This window comes from Poecilia reticulata, linkage group LG17 (genome assembly GCF_000633615.1).
Source record: "Poecilia reticulata strain Guanapo linkage group LG17, Guppy_female_1.0+MT, whole genome shotgun sequence".
NCBI lineage: Eukaryota > Metazoa > Chordata > Actinopteri > Cyprinodontiformes > Poeciliidae > Poecilia > Poecilia reticulata.
In genome coordinates, this window is record NC_024347.1 from 4,260,972 (window position 1) to 4,276,618 (window position 15,647).

The window sequence follows — 15,647 nt, forward strand, 5'->3', positions numbered from 1 at the left end:
CTTGGAAAATGTTTGCTGTATTTAGCCACGTTTATTCAATTAACTAAAAGCAGATCTGGGTGCAGCAAAGTTTGCTTTTGAGTAAAAGTTACAGTCTTTGTACGATAATCTAAAAAATTTGTTAATTTAAAGACAAATAATTGATGTTGTAGTCGATACTTCTTATTGTGAGAAGATTTTACTTTGTCTGACATAATAATGTCCTGATTAAAAATAGAAAGGCTCCATGTAAATCAAACACCTGAGCTGAAGGGCCAAATTTGTATGCTTCTTGAACTGAAGTCAGGGGCCACAAATGGCCCCCGGGTCACACTTTGGACACCCCAGGTATATATAAAAATCATTAAGTCTTTTAAAACAACTTTTTTTTTTAGCTAATATTGTGCTAAAATTTCAACTATGGTAATCATAAAAACTTTTTAGAAGACAAAAATGTGTTTAAAATCAAATAAACACCGGAAATAATCCATACATTAGATCAAGTTTTTTCATTTAAAAATAGCAATAAAATATATTCAATCCGTCCATCCATCCATTACATTATATTGTAATAATTTTTTTTATTTTCTTTTGTTCTGCTACATGCCTCCTCAATACGTAAAACAGCAATACACGCAGAGGATATTTTTATGCTAAGCTAACCTAAAACAACCTCACCTAAAACTTAATTGGTAAGATATTAACCTCTTGCTGTACCTTTGAGTGAGTTTTGTTCTTAAGAAGTAAAAGGAGAACTACAGATCTGAACTTCCTTATCATTTGTAATAGTAATTAGTAACTAATGTGATAAGTATAGCCTGAACACTTTACCTGGTCCTTGGCGCGACTCTCCCTGTCCCGGATGTGAGAGGTGACGATCCTCTCGGTTTCCTCACGGAGTGTCGGGAAGCATTCCAGCTGGAAACAAAACACGCAGCATGTCAGCACCCACAGATTGGAAACAGCAAACGTTATGGAAGCTGGTATTTTCAGATGCTGCTTTATGATTAACTAAAGTTTGCTAACTTTATAGCAGTCATAGCAGCTCCATAATCGCCATGAGTAGCAGGGGGGAGGATACCTTGTTGGAGCACTGGCGCACGGTGTTGATCAGCTCTTGGATGACCATGTCCACACATTTGATGCATGGCTCCTTCAGCTTCACAATCTGCTTCTTCACTATGGCCTCAAACGCCATATCAGGGGTGAAAAGCCCAGTTCTGGAGAAAGAAAAGAAATGATTTGACTGGTTGTTACGCAGTTTAGCATTAGTGTATGAATTATGCCACACAGGATAGGTAGAAGTTTTTACAGCAAAGGTTTTCAACATTTTGTGTTGCTAACAAGCAGAAGGTTGCTCCCTATCACTGACGGACATGCGGCACATTTGATACTATGGGAGATAAGTCAAATAAATAAATAAAATACAGAAACCCCTACCTGATACCATGAATGTTCTTGATGGCATAGCTGATCTCACGCCGCATCTCCTTGTCATCACACTCCATCTGAAGCAGAAAACAAGAGTTAAAAAAAACACACACTTCCTTTAAAATAGTTTACATGTTCAGCTAATGAAGAGATTATCTCAAAAACTGAATACACAGTACTTGTTGATTTTTAAACACTTAAATATTTTATACTTAGCTACAGAACAATGTTTAACATTCGCCCTGTAGAACATTTTTTCTTAGGAAAAAAATCTGTTTTCTAAAAACAAAAAACAGAGTTAGCCCTAGGAACTAAGACTGCAGCAAATCACACTAACTCGTCTATTTTTAAAGAAAGTAAATATTTTGAGGCTCAAACTTTGGGACTATATGCAGCATCTGCCACGTTTCTGGCGGATGCTGCGGATGTTACCTCTGGTAAGATGTGTAAAAAGGCTTAAAATACAAATACATATTTTATTGCAGTGACATTATTTCAGAAATATATTTCATAGATTTGCAAAGAAAAATGAAACCATAAATTATTTGTGAATCATTGAGTATTTTTTAAGGAACATAATTTCAGATGTTTTAAACATGTTTTCTTTGCAGTAATTWAAAAAAAAACATCAATATTTTATTGCTGTACCATAACTTCAGATGTTTTAAATCTTACCTATAGTTTGAGTCATTTTATTCAGTGGGAGATAAATTCCATGTTAAGTATATTTATCAGTGGTGCTGCCCTCAACACTTTCAGGAGCTGGAYGGATGGATCACTATTTGTCATGGAGACAGGATCTCATGGTTGTTATGGAGACTTGCTTACCCCAAGATGCCAGTTTCTGTTGCAATCCCCTAATGGTGAGCTTTGTCATGTTTTCCCTCCCGTTTCCCATTCTGCTCCCTGGCTGCGTTCCCACTGACCATATAATTGTGCAAACTGGAATTCTGAAAACACATTTTTACTCAACAGAAAGATGCCAATTAAAAAAAAAAATAAAAAATTTCATATAAAGTTTTTGCAGTAGGATGAGGTGGTTTTTCAGTTGTATCGAAATTAATATTTTTTCTCAAAATTGTGACGAAAACACTTTTTTCATATCACATGAGTCAAGTGATCAACAACCAGAAGTTTCTACTGGAAAAAGTGATGAAGGAAACGACAGGAAGTGGGAGGAGGATGTGTTATTTAATGAGGTACYGCATTAACAAACTTATTTACGTGTGATTTCAATTGCGTTTCTTATTCAATGGAAACAGCAATCACGAAAATATGTTTTGTCTACATTAGCAGAACATCGACAAAGTTTTGCAAACATTTGCAATTGAAACTCAGCTACTGCGCGTGATGAAAAATTTAATAAGGATCATCCAATTTTATTTCTTCAATACAGATCCTGTTTTATAACAGTGAGATTATACTGCTGCAATTAAAGTTTCATTTAGTGTATTTTAAAGCTTTTTGCCCACCTTTACCAGGGTTGCAAACAACTGTATTTATCCTATTTTTTTAAGATTTAATRCTCAGCAGTTCACCTTGACGAGTTCAAAAGGGAAGCGCTCATGAAAGATGCGATTAATTTTCGCTCCACCGGACAGCTCCACCGTGTCCACCTGATCCCCCGAGCCTTCAATCCTCTTCTCAAAATCAACAGAGAACTGTTGCACCATCCTGAAACGCAACAAATGTGCAAAAACATCCAGAAATGCAACAAATGTGCAAAAACAACAACAAAAAAACAATAACAGCAACCATATATCAGCTAATTAAAGCAAGCTCTGATTTCTGGCAACTTAAAAAATGTGAACTAACAAAAGACAGAAAACAAAAAGAGGAAAGAAATTCCTTTCACATGGTCTTTAGTCAACAACGTCTCATGTTGCTTCGGCTSTGGGAAAAGAAGCGGTACTGACTGTAACAGCTGCTTGGTTTTGCGAGACGGGTCATCGGGCCGGTATCCCCGGTATTCCTCCGCCTCCTTGTCTAGAGCCAACAGCTGGGCCTGCAGCTTACTGCGGAAAGCTGGCAGGGTGTCCCGAATGTGGTTGGTCAGTTGCTGAGAAGACGCAAATCCGACAAGACGCGAGTTAAAATCAAATACAGAATAAAATGAAATGTGTGTTTTGACTACCTGGAATCTTTTTTTTTTTATCTTAATTGTATCGTATCACGTAATTCACTGTAATGAAATAAGATTCTGATATTCATCCAAAAGCATTCCAGAGAAAATCTTTAATTCTGTGAAATCATGAATTATTTAGAGCTAGGCAGGATGGAAGGTGGTGAGTGATGGAAGCAAAAAGAATCCAAAAAAAAAAAGTAGGCCACCCTCTTATTAATTATGTAAAGAGCACCGTGGGAGAGCAGAGAGGGTAAATCCATCATCACCTGGTTGAGCACTTGCTGCAGGCGAGGGGTGCCCATTTTGTCGGCTATGTGCCTGTAACTGGGGTGGGACAGGAAGAACTTCCTCTCAGCCTCCAAAGCCGCCTTAATGTCCTTCTTGCCATCAATGTCCTTCTGACTGCGGTTCACCACRCCAATATACCCTGGAATAACACAGAGAGAAATATCCTAATGAATCCAGCCTTATAAATTAATTAAACAATGACAGTAGGAAGTAGGGATTCACCAATCCACCTTTTCATTTCCAATGCCTATATCTGAGGTTTACTATCAGCTGAACTGACTTGAAATGTTTCTGTTTTTCTAAAGGGACTGAATTGCAAATTAATTTGATAACTAAATACACTTAAACACACCAGTCTCTTCACAAGCTTCACAAACATTAATTTGTATAGTCAATGGAATTAGGAGTAGACCAATGTAAAATAAATAAGAAAAAACAGAAACTCAAAAAATAAACAGCAGTAAACCTTCTTTCAAATGGTTCAGAAAATGCTATTTGGAATTGTATATATAATGTAAAATAAATAATACAGTGTGATGTCACTCAGAGCACAAAGAGTAGAATTAGACTGAATAGATCTGAGCTTATGGTTTGGGAACATTGCCACCAATATCCGATCTAGAATTTTTACCAATATCGTGACCGATACAGATATTAATATCAAATCAGTGCATCTGTAGTAGGAAATGTSTTATTCTGAATAAAAATATTCACCTCTTCGTAGCGGCAGCAGTTTGTTCTCCAGAACGTCTCGGGCGTCTGTTCCCTCATCCATCAGATCCAGTTTGGTGATCACTCCAATGGTCCTTAAACCTTGTTACAGCAAAAGGAGTGAAACGAGGAAAAACATAAAACATAATACATACAGTGCACTGAACATTTATACATTTTACAGAATTCCAACAATAGACTCAATTTTGTTGAACTGGTATTTATTGACAGTCTAGCATAAAGTAGTGCATAATTTTGTCAAGGAAGCAAAAGGATATATGGATTTGTAAATGTTTTACAAACCACAAAAGTGTGGCTTGCATTGGTGTTCAGTCCCTTGATTCAGATACGCTGTAAAAACACAAATCCTTATCAAGTAATTTTGGTCTAGTTTTTAGTGCAAATGTCTTAGTACACTTGAAATAATATAAAACTGGCTTACAAGTAACTTAAGTGRATAATTCCTCAATATTGATGAAAAAGTAATAGTTTCTCTGGCAAATTATTTCACTTCTAACATGGAAAAAAATGTCTGGTTATGAGAGAAATGAGAAAAATAATCTGCCAGTGGAACGGGAACTTTCAAAGTCTAGACCTAAATAGAATTGAAAATGTTAAGCAAGACTTGAAAACTAATCTTAAAGAGTCATTTATTACATTTGACTAAACTTTAGCTGTTTTGCTAACAATAATGGGCAAAAAAGTCAGTATTTTTAATGTGTTGATTCACTGATCGTTGAGGCCATTTAACAAAGTACTGACTCAGTCAGGCTGAATACAAAAGCAAGCCACACTTTCCAGATTTTATTTATGAACCATGTATTTTTTTCAACAGTTTAATAATTTAACACCCCATCCAGTTTCTGTCTCATTTAAAATCCAACATGTACTATATATTTTTAATTAATGCATAATGATTACTCTCTCTCCAACCCTTTTTGTTTTTCTAAAATAAAAACACAAAAAGTGAGGAGCCCCTGAAATAAATGTATTTCAGAGGCGAATGACTATTCAGGTGTTATTATTCTTGTTCCTAAGCTGATTTTTGTCTTGTCAGTTAATAATTGTTGCATTGTTCTTGAAAAATAAAAAATTAAGTATTCTAAAAAAAAAATCCAACATGTACGTCTACTTTTATTGTATAGAAACATGGATTGTTTTGATTTAAAAAAGAAAAAAAAAGAAGAACAAAACGGCTGTGTTTACTTCTGGCTCATAGAACCTGATGTCTGTTTTTCTGCAGCAGCAAGCTAAACATGGACCAATCTGGTCAACAAGCCCATGTCTGGTGATCTGAGCAGCCAATAAAAACCTGGCAGTATTTCACTGTTAGGCTAATAGAAGACCTCCTGCCTGTTTACTACAGTCTCAGGTTGCGTTTAATGGAGCTGAGAGGCTTTTAAAGGATATTCCCAGCCATATATTCTTTCATTTGTGGGACATCAAATATATATTTTCACCCTGGTTCCCATTTGGTCCSTGTTTTTATTCAKTTCCCTTTTTCAGTACTATTATTTTGATCCTGCTCTCTTTTTTTACACTTAATTCTTAATCTTTTATGTCTCTCCTCTCTCAACACTCCTGTTTCTAATAATAATCTGACACTTGATTGATCCCTGCAGGGAGGTGACGCCGCCACATTTAGAGAGGTCAAAGCACAAAAGTCAACGGACAGCATCTCACAGCTAACAGAGATTCCCTGTTGAGCTTTTATCCGTGCCAACAAACACAAGGTCACGTCTTTCAGCTTTGATTTCTTTTGGCATCTAACGCTGCAGCCTCCTCGCCTTACCCTGGGGGTCAACGTCCTTCGCCAGTTTGAGGGCGTCGGAGTTGGCCAGGTCGGTGTTTGCTGGGGTGACGGCCAGGATCAGGCAACTCTCTCTGCTGATGAACTGCATGATCATGTCCCTTATCTGTTGCTCGATGTCCACAGGCTGGTCTCCAACTGGCACCTTGGTGATTCCCGGCAGGTCGATGAGGGTCAGATTCAGCACTGCGGAGTCACAGGAATGCAATAAATGAGCCGTATTCCACAGCCGGACCAAAGGATATGCGAGATAAGTGGCTGCTTGGGGCCTCCGCACCACTAGGGGGCCCCCAGAGCACCAAACTAGTGTGAAATGACAAAAAAATAATAAAAAAAAACTGCAACATTTACAAATGTAGGAATAACATAGTGAGAATATGAATTTGAAAAAATAAGACCCACTTTTTTTATATATGACAAGCCAAATAAACCAAATTATTGCTGTTAATTTTCTACTGTGCAACTTTGCAAACAGCACTTGTATTTCACCATAGGATATACATGTTGGTCTGATTTTCTTATTATAGCATTTTAAAGAACTAGTGTARTAATACATATACTGTGTTCAAAGTTAAACAGCCTCTCTGCTCTTTAACACAAAACTATCTTTACAAGATAGCATGCTAGTTTTGCTAGCTAGTTTAAACAGACTTTAGTGATTAGATGGTACGAAAATCTCATAATAACAAACATCAAGGTAAATAAAAGTTTGTTGTACAAAAAATATTTTTCAATACTGTGTAAATTATATTTTACACAACATTTGAAGAGTACATCACAAGAGGAAGAACATTTTAGCCCCTTTTATGCTGTTCCTATAAATTTCCCCAAAACTCCATCTGTTACTAACGTAGCCAAAGCATAATATTTATCTCACTAATGCTGGCTTATTATTATATTGGAATCAATTTTTCTCCATCTGTCATTCAGTAATGACATATTATTCCTATTGCTAATCTGCATGCCAAATACATAGCTACGTACCAGCTATGTGCTGTATTCTAATTAGCAGTTTAGCTGCTACCTGACAGAAAAAAGTTAATTTATTTTTTATGTACTGTGATGGACTGGTGACCTGTCCAGGGTGACCCCGCCCCTCACCCGTTGACCGCTGGAGGTAGTCACCAGCACGCCTTGCAACTCCACTAGGGATAAGCATGTGAGATGATGGATGGATGGAATTTTTTATATAATCATAAATCAATTCAAACAGTACTATAATAAAAATAATAATATGGACCATTTTATTTATATATATAAAAAAATTGTTGTATTSAACTAAAATAAAGTAATTACTTAAAAAGCCGGACAGACCCTCGTTCTGATCAAATCCCTACAGTAAGACATCATTACCAATATCTGGAATCTGAAGTAGTCCTACCTCCTTAGGTGATTTGTTTTATTATTCCTACAGATTATAAATGTAATGTACACCATCGAACAGAACGCCCTCGTCTTTGTTTCCACTGACACAGCTTTAATAAACATCATCCGCCGGCCATTTGCTGTGAATCACATCCTGTCACACCCTGTGTAGATCCAGCAGAGTTTCAGCGGTCTGTCACTAAGTTGACGTTAAGAAGAAGAGAAGCTGCGCAATCTCATCCGTACCGTGAGGGGAGTAAACCCGCAGGTTGATGGGAACGGGAGATATGCCTTTGTTGGCCCCCGTGACCCGATCGGTCTCGCCCTCAATCTCTTGGCGCACCTCGTCAAAGTCGGTGAACTTTTTCCCCTTGCAGTGGAGGAATTCAGCCCATTCTGTGGGAAAGGGAAAAAAAAAGAAAAGAAAGAAAAACAGAAAAACATGCACCAAAGATTAGTAATGGCTGCACTGAGTGGAACAAAATGCCGATGGAGGAGGGAATAAAAAACAGCACCATTTAGAAAGAAAGGAGGATTTTGTGTGTGTGTGCGTGTGTGTGGATGTGTGAGAGAGTGGACAAAATGTGTCTGTTATTTTGCGTGGGTGTGTGAAATGTGTGTGGTACCCACCAGCGTTTGCACTGATGAGCTGCAGAACCAGAGGCCTGCGGGTGACGATACCAGAACCGCGGGGCAGAAAGTCCCTAAAGAGGAAAACACAAATCAGAAAAGTCTTTTTAAAGCCACATCTATCGTGAACTTACAGTGATAAGTGTTTATGGACTGTGCTGCTTGTTTTTTAACAACACGCCAGATGCAGCAGAGTTTTCCTTGCCGTTTCTTTAATGGAAAAAAAATCCTGTTAGTGAGCTCAAAACGGCTCAAACCAGAAGACATTTCAAAATGGAGCCTGCAGCTTTCAGCTGGTGTCTCTCTGAGTGAGGGAGCAGAACATTCCGACCCGATAAACAGCAGGTCTGGATGAAGAGCTGACAGGGGCGCTCGCTCATTTGCAAAACGGTGACTTTGACGTTTTCTGGAGGGCTACGCACACAGGTGATGAATATGCTTGTGTGTGAGTGTGTGTGTGTGTGTGTGTATGTGTGTGTGCGCACGCACATAATCTGAACCTAAAAGTCTCTACCTTTGAGGCTTAAAGGCTTGTTGCGGGAAACCTTATCGACAAATATTCCCTGAGAGGGACGAGCCTTGAAGAAACGAKGAGGCCTYCGTGAGTCCATTYAGCAGAGTGCAGAGCCAGAGCTGGACAGATGGACCATTACTCAGCACCACTGAAAGGCTGGAGGACGACTAAATCAATRCACCCAACTGAATAAGTGCACTGAACTATTTGGGTATGTTGAACCAAGTTACTGTGGGTTTGAGTTGGGTTTTTGTTGACAGCTAACAGGAAATAATGCTACTATTTACCAAATAGTAGCATTTGGTAAATGCTACTATTTAGCATTTACCAAATGCTAAATAGTAGCATTTGGCAAATGCTACTATTTACCTGAAAGACTGAGTTCATGACTGAACTCAGTCTTTCAGTCTTTCAGTCATATACATAACTCAGTCATGAAAGACTGAGTTATGTATATGAATATAAGCGTTAGGAGCTAAAGCGTGACTTCCTCCGTTCACCTGATTAGCCCCTATTTGATTAAACTCAAAATTCCAGAGCAACACCATGAATATTCATTTGTGCATTMCAGAGTGGGAGCTGCTGCATGTGGGCGGTGTTTTAAAAAGGTTACACACAGCAGAGCATTTCTGCAGCCGGCTTTCTATGCATAAAACTATGGCTCTGTGGCAGAAAAGAGACGGGTGTCAGAGTCAAGTTCTCTAGACTTAGCTGTGACATTAGTCCTTTAATCCTAGAAATGCTCTTCAGGTGATAAAAGGCTGATTTTGTAATTATCTTTATGTGTCTCTGAAGGCTCAGAGACACGTAAAGCGAACTGTGCTGCTTTTCAGGGCCACCAGAGAACCCCCAACAGAGTGTTAAAGAATTGTCCATTGTGTTAGTTGTTCAAACACAATTGAACAACTTGTTCAAAAGTTTCATATTTAGACCTATGACACTTACATGTAGTTTCATAGATCTAAATCTATGGAACTATTCATAGATTTAGAATTATGGTAAAGCACATAACATACACAAACATTCCAGTTTGGACATTCAGTACTTGAATGCACCATAACAGCATTGCTGGACTGAAGGTTCTTTACTGCTGTGCAGTGTTTTGGACCGGTTGAATGTTTAAGGCAGCCAGATTTGCACTTTAGCTAATTCTTCTCTAGTATCAATGATGTTAACTTGCTGTTGTTTTAAGGGTGTAATTCGCCCTTAAAACAGTCCCTGTAATTCAGTTGCAGAACAGAGTATGCACCATATTGCTGTTGAAAGATGTCTTTGTTGAYATTACGTTTTGGCTCTGTAAAATGTTCTTTCTCCAAAGCGGCTCCAAACGGCAGTGTGCGCCATTTGGGAACACTCTGCCGTTGTTCCCAAACGGCAGAGTTTTGCAATAGCTACAGGAGTTCTGGTGTCACTTTTTAAAGTTGTGCAACAGAACACTGTATTTTTGTTCTGAATATAAATGTTCTGCTTGCCCATGGGTATATATGAWGCTATATTTGTTCAGTACACATGCATAGTGACCCGACATGTACTGGTAACTTAGTTCAAAGTTACAATTTAATATCACAAGTTGCATTTTATGGACAGTGTAAGTGGAAGCTAATCCAAAATAAATTACAATAATTGTGTCTTTCTCTGCTGTACTGAGTCTGAATCTGACTATGAAACCAAATTAGTAAAATAACAAAAAAGTAGTGTCCTGTTAAAAGCAACTTTATCAGCAAATATTCAGAGCTCTTTAGCAACTAATGTAATAGTACCATTTCTTWAAAAAAAACCCAACTCAAATCCAAAGTAATCAGATATGTTTGACTGTTTCTTGATGTCTTCAAACATACCCAAATATTTTAATAAACAAATGTGTATTGCCTTTTTCACAATTAACGACTGTATGATGGTTTTTAATGATGTAAAGCACAAAAAACATGACTTAACTTGGTGACTTATGATGTAGCCAATTGCTGCCGTCCTTACAGAGGAATTGGCAACACTGATTTATAGAAATACTTGCTTCATATTGAACTACGATCCCTAACAGGTAATTTGCTGAAAACAGAAAACAGCTGATCCAACTTTTTTAAAAAGTTGTTACAAGTAATCAAATTAAGTTTATCCCAGTAAATATACTAAGCTTATTAAGAAGACATGTTAAACAAACATAKAYGAAGTTTAGCAAACTTAATTTGATTACATGTAATGAATTAACTCAACCATTTTTTAAGATGGATCTCAAWTTTTTTTTTTCAGTGTTTGAACTGGAATTGGTGCCACGCAACACCGGGCTCTGGATGCTTATTGGGCCAGAATACCCAAAGGTGCTGCTRTAACCCACATAAAGTTGTGGCTCTGTGTGACCCAGTGCGGCTGGYTTGGAAAAAACTGAAGGACGGGACTTGACTGAGTTGCAGATAATGATGGTCTGCAGACAGCCTCGCGCACTGCATGGCTTCTTACGTCATCCTCAAGGTTAAACGGGAGAAGGGGATTATCCTATTTCTGGTGGTCAATTTTTACCTGCCGACGAAGTTCTCCAGCACGGAGCTCTTGCCTGCGCTCTGCCCGCCGACCACCGCAATTTGCGGCAGATCCAGGTTGCAGGCCTGGCCGATGGAGCTGAAGGCATCCTGCAACCGGTTGACCAGCGGGATCAGATCCTCCATGCCACGATTTCCCATGGTGCCTTTAGTCAGGAGGACTTGGAATCAGCGAATGGAGACAGAAGGGAGGTGAGGGGGGGAGGAGGAAGAAGAGGAGGGGACGTGGCTCTGCTGTATTATTAGTCCAGGACTACCGTGGCGCTTGTTGATGTGGCGGAGTCATCTAGCCGCGCATTGCCGCCCCCCCAACCCTCGAGCCAAGCGAGGGTCGGACGGGCTGTGGAGACAGAAACAAGACAGGGAGAGTCAGAAAAAGGACAGAGAGACAAACTGCGCAGGAGCACAACCTGTTCTCTCTCTCTCTCTCTCTCTCTCTCTCTCTCTCTCTCTCTCTCTCTCTCTCTCTCTCTCTTTTCTTCCTTTCTCTCCCTCCAACACAAACACACATACGTCTAGAAAAGCCTTTTGCTGTCAAGGACATTCACCGACCGGAGCTCAGTTTCTTCACAATGCATACAAAATCAAATAAAACAACACCGAGGCCACCTGCCCTTCTGCACGCGCACACCACGTCGCGCGACATTTAATGAATTAAAAAGATAGCGTCAGATGAACGCGTGACATTATTAGCGTGAAGCTCACCTGTGTTGTTGTGTCGTTTGTGGGGGTGGTGGAAGGGGGAGGCTCGCTCAACCTCAGGGTTCCCCCCCTCCTGGTTCTACGCGTCTCGCCTCGCCGGTGTGTCGCTGTCCGGTGCTGAAACGACCAGGCGGCGGAAGACGAGCGTCGACACTCCGCGAGGTTACACAAGCGCCACGCGCTCCTACTGCCGCTACACCGTCGGCTCACAGTCCACAAAGTAAACCGCGCACCTGTGGTCGAACGTCAGCGCGAGCAGAAATTCGCCTTTGACAGATTAATGATAATATTTTCTCTCTCTCCCTCTCTCTATCTCTATCTCCTTCGTCTCTCTCTCCCCGCTTCTCTGCGGTGTGACTGCGAAGCTGCAATCGACGCGACGGAGGACCAATGAGAGAAGAGGGATCTGCGAGCGATGCGGCGGAGCGCGGCGTCCCATTGGCCGAGCGGGTTCAGGTTAGGCCTCGCGCGGCCGGCCTCCTGTTTACATCCCCTTCGCCGCTCCTGCCCCCGTCGTGAGTCATGCGGCACGGCTGCGCATCGCTGCAACACGCACAGGAGGATGCGCCTCTTCAGATCCCCGCAGTGGGAGCAGAAAGTACCCGTTATTAAAAAAAACAACAACAACATTCACTCGTATTTATCGTTTCATATCGCTTTGTTTTATGCACATTGCAAAAAATAAAAAAATTAAGAAAGAAATGGGAAGGAGGTGGAAAACATGGCCTCGCAAGTGCAGGAGGGATTCACTACAGATTCAAGATAGAAAAAGTGTGACATTTGGGTCCAGACTGCCACTAGCGTCTGAGGCTCCTGCTGGTGGAAGCGGTCATGTGGAATGGATGATGTCTTAACCTCTCACAGGCCAACATCTGCGCCCGCTGCTGGAGGAAGTGTCTTCTCTTGGCTACAGATGAGATCTGTCATTGATCTGAAGGAGAGGTCTAATTTGCTCCTAAAGGCCCTCTGCCTCTGATGTTGAAAGCAGACTTGAAATTCACCGAGGGCAGAGAAAGCAAAGCTATTAGGGTCGCTCATTCATTTCTAGGCCACAAAATGTCATTAGTGTTGAATTTGCCCTTGTCATCATGGACAGGCCTCTGGAGTCGACGCACCGTGATGTGGTGAACSCTAGATGGCGGTAATKATCTACTGWACCGTTTGTCTCCGCCAYCGACGTCCTTATTGGTTATTTAGGACGATGTATTAGGACCATTTGTCTTTGTCGACGAAAAAAGGAGTAAATTTRCGCCAAAAAAATCACCTCAGAAATTTTGAGAAAGATCTTAGAAATTTTCTAGAAAAACAAGGAAATTTCTGAGCATCAAAATTCGAAAATTTGTGAGAAAAAAAAAATMAAAAATTTGAGGTTAATCTTTTCCAGAAAAATCTTGCACATTTCTGAGTTTGAAAAGTGAAAAATTTGCTAGAAAAAAACTCAGAAATTTAAAGCATGAGTTCAGAGGTCCCACGGATGAAACATTTTTTTTAGATTCATTTCAGAAATTGTCCAGAAAAATCTAGGAMATTTCTGGGATTGAAAAACCAAGAATTTTCTAGAAAAAAAAATGTTGGAGTTTCAAAACTAAAAAACATTTCACTTCCGAAACTCACTTTTATGAGTTTCATGTGTTTTCCTAGAAAATTTCTGATATTATTCTGAAAATGTCTGAGTTTTTCAGCACAAAATKKCTCCTCTTTTTTCCTATCTACAACGGCCCTCTACGCCATCGCAGTTATTCCACATCCAAGAMGCTTGTTTTCATAAACTGTGAGGCGTTTATGAATGAGTTGCCTGTTAACATCGTGTCCTCAAACTGGAAATGTCAGGAGCATTCGGACAGCGATGACCAGACAACTGGGTCAGAGCATCTCTAAAACTGCACCTCTCTTGTGAGATGCTCCCAGTCTGCAGTGGTCAGTAAGAAAAGTGGTCAAAAGAAGGCAATGAACTAGTTATTCATTGCTGGAACCAAATAATAATCTGATACTGCTGTTCAAATTGCAGATAGTTCTGAGACGGGTGTCAGATTACACAGTTAGTGGAGGCCAATCAAGGAGATTACAATATTACGGCTCAGCAGCACAGTCAGTAAAAAGTAAGGCTGCTGGCCTATAAATCGGCCCCGATTTCCTTCATTTTGAGTGATCACGATTGGCTGATGCTCGCATGAGAAACCGATCTTATTCACCAATCTTATCTACTTCCACAATGGTTTGAAAATCAGCTACTGTCCCATTTTGCTCGGTTGTGAGAAACGTTGTGCTGATAGACCGGGTCAAGTCTGCACACCTGTGGCTAACAACTGATGATGCCACACATGTGGTTGAAAAGGTTTGTGTTTGGGGCTTTGTTGTTAACTATTTGCCTGACATTACAGCAGTAGTGATATGAACTTGCTTACTCTGTCATCTGCAARAGAGAGGAAAAACAGAGAAAGCACGTGTTTCATCTTTAGCGATGCACCGCGCGGCTTACACACATCCGGTCTGAATGCGCAAACAGATGGAACGAGAGCTGCTATTGTAATTAGCACAAAAAAAAAAGACTTTCAATTCAGGCAGTATGTCAGGAATCCTGGGAGCCCGTACTTTAAAGCAACATGGMTGAGAGGCGATGGTCTGCAAGGAGGTAGTTGTTAGAATTACARTGTTAGACATTAGTCTCATTTAGATGCCAGAAGAGACATAAATATTAGTAATGGACAGACAAGTTGGCGCCATGTTTTCAGAGTCGTTTTTCAGTTGAAACTCTTTGATTTACGTTCCCTGGTGAGACTGGCCATAATCATGCACATTGCTTAGGTTTGACATCCAGTGACGTCTTCCAGTCTACACAAGCCACTGGACTTCTTCATATGTCGTCACATTGCAGCCACGAACACTAATGTGTGGTTTTTGCATTTATTTCTTAACTGTTTCTCATCAATTAGATTTTTTTTCACATCATTCTGAGGTTTTGTTGTTGTTGTTCTAATCTTGATCATCTCGAATTTGGGGCTACACAAAAAAATAGGTCCCGCCCCTTAGCAGCCAGCAACCAGCCCACTGGGAAATGTCCCGGTGCTCCCGATGGCCAATCCGTCCCTGCTGCTGACCCTGGTCAGAATGAAACGTTAAAAGTACAGTCCAGGCAGTGTTTCTAACCACACGCCATAATTTTGTGTCGTAAATCAGCCGTGATTTATTTTAGCTGTAGCATCAAAAGCTCATTTACTCTCAGGTTAGACATTCCAAGCTCACAGAAAGCTCCAAGTAGCAAAACAATTTCAGCCAAAGTACAGAGGCATATCATTAAAATGAGACCTTTGACCTTTCCAGAGGAGGTGTTCTAGCTCTAAGCACTCATATGGCTTGTAATTCTCATGTTTCACATCAACAAGTCAAATAAGCCCCAGTGTCGACATGTTACGCAACAATTTGTGCCTGTAAAAGCAAGTCTGGTGAGCCAATGACTATCATCCATGAGCGTTACTTCACTGAGCACATGGAATATGCTGCACCCACTGTTTGAATAAATATCTGAGAGAAGTGAGGTATTATTTGACTCCGTGCCTG

The 15,647-nt window shown here is 40.2% G+C and overlaps 1 protein-coding gene across 2 annotated transcripts in view; it reads right to left on the reverse strand.

The window, feature by feature from the left end:
• The window catches only part of dnm3b (dynamin 3b), a 30,237-nt gene extending 17,792 nt beyond the window's left edge, over positions 1–12,445 (reverse strand). Inside the window, exons 1-13 of one of the 2 annotated variants that reach the window (XM_008433164.2) lie at positions 12,093–12,445; positions 11,645–11,727; positions 11,368–11,548; positions 8,340–8,413; positions 7,956–8,105; positions 6,327–6,530; positions 4,538–4,636; positions 3,802–3,962; positions 3,327–3,469; positions 2,949–3,084; positions 1,420–1,487; positions 1,061–1,199; positions 811–897 (exon numbers count right to left, since the gene is read on the reverse strand). In XM_008433164.2, the coding sequence (XP_008431386.1) occupies positions 811–897; positions 1,061–1,199; positions 1,420–1,487; positions 2,949–3,084; positions 3,327–3,469; positions 3,802–3,962; positions 4,538–4,636; positions 6,327–6,530; positions 7,956–8,105; positions 8,340–8,413; positions 11,368–11,528 (1,422 nt within the window). In that variant the 5' untranslated portion in view covers positions 11,529–11,548; positions 11,645–11,727; positions 12,093–12,445. Of the gene's footprint in view, positions 1–810; positions 898–1,060; positions 1,200–1,419; positions 1,488–2,948; positions 3,085–3,326; positions 3,470–3,801; positions 3,963–4,537; positions 4,637–6,326; positions 6,531–7,955; positions 8,106–8,339; positions 8,414–11,367; positions 11,728–12,092 lie in introns of both variants that reach the window. The other variant, XM_008433163.2, reaches the window with a different exon arrangement.
• Positions 12,446–15,647: the final 3,202 nt, after the last annotated feature.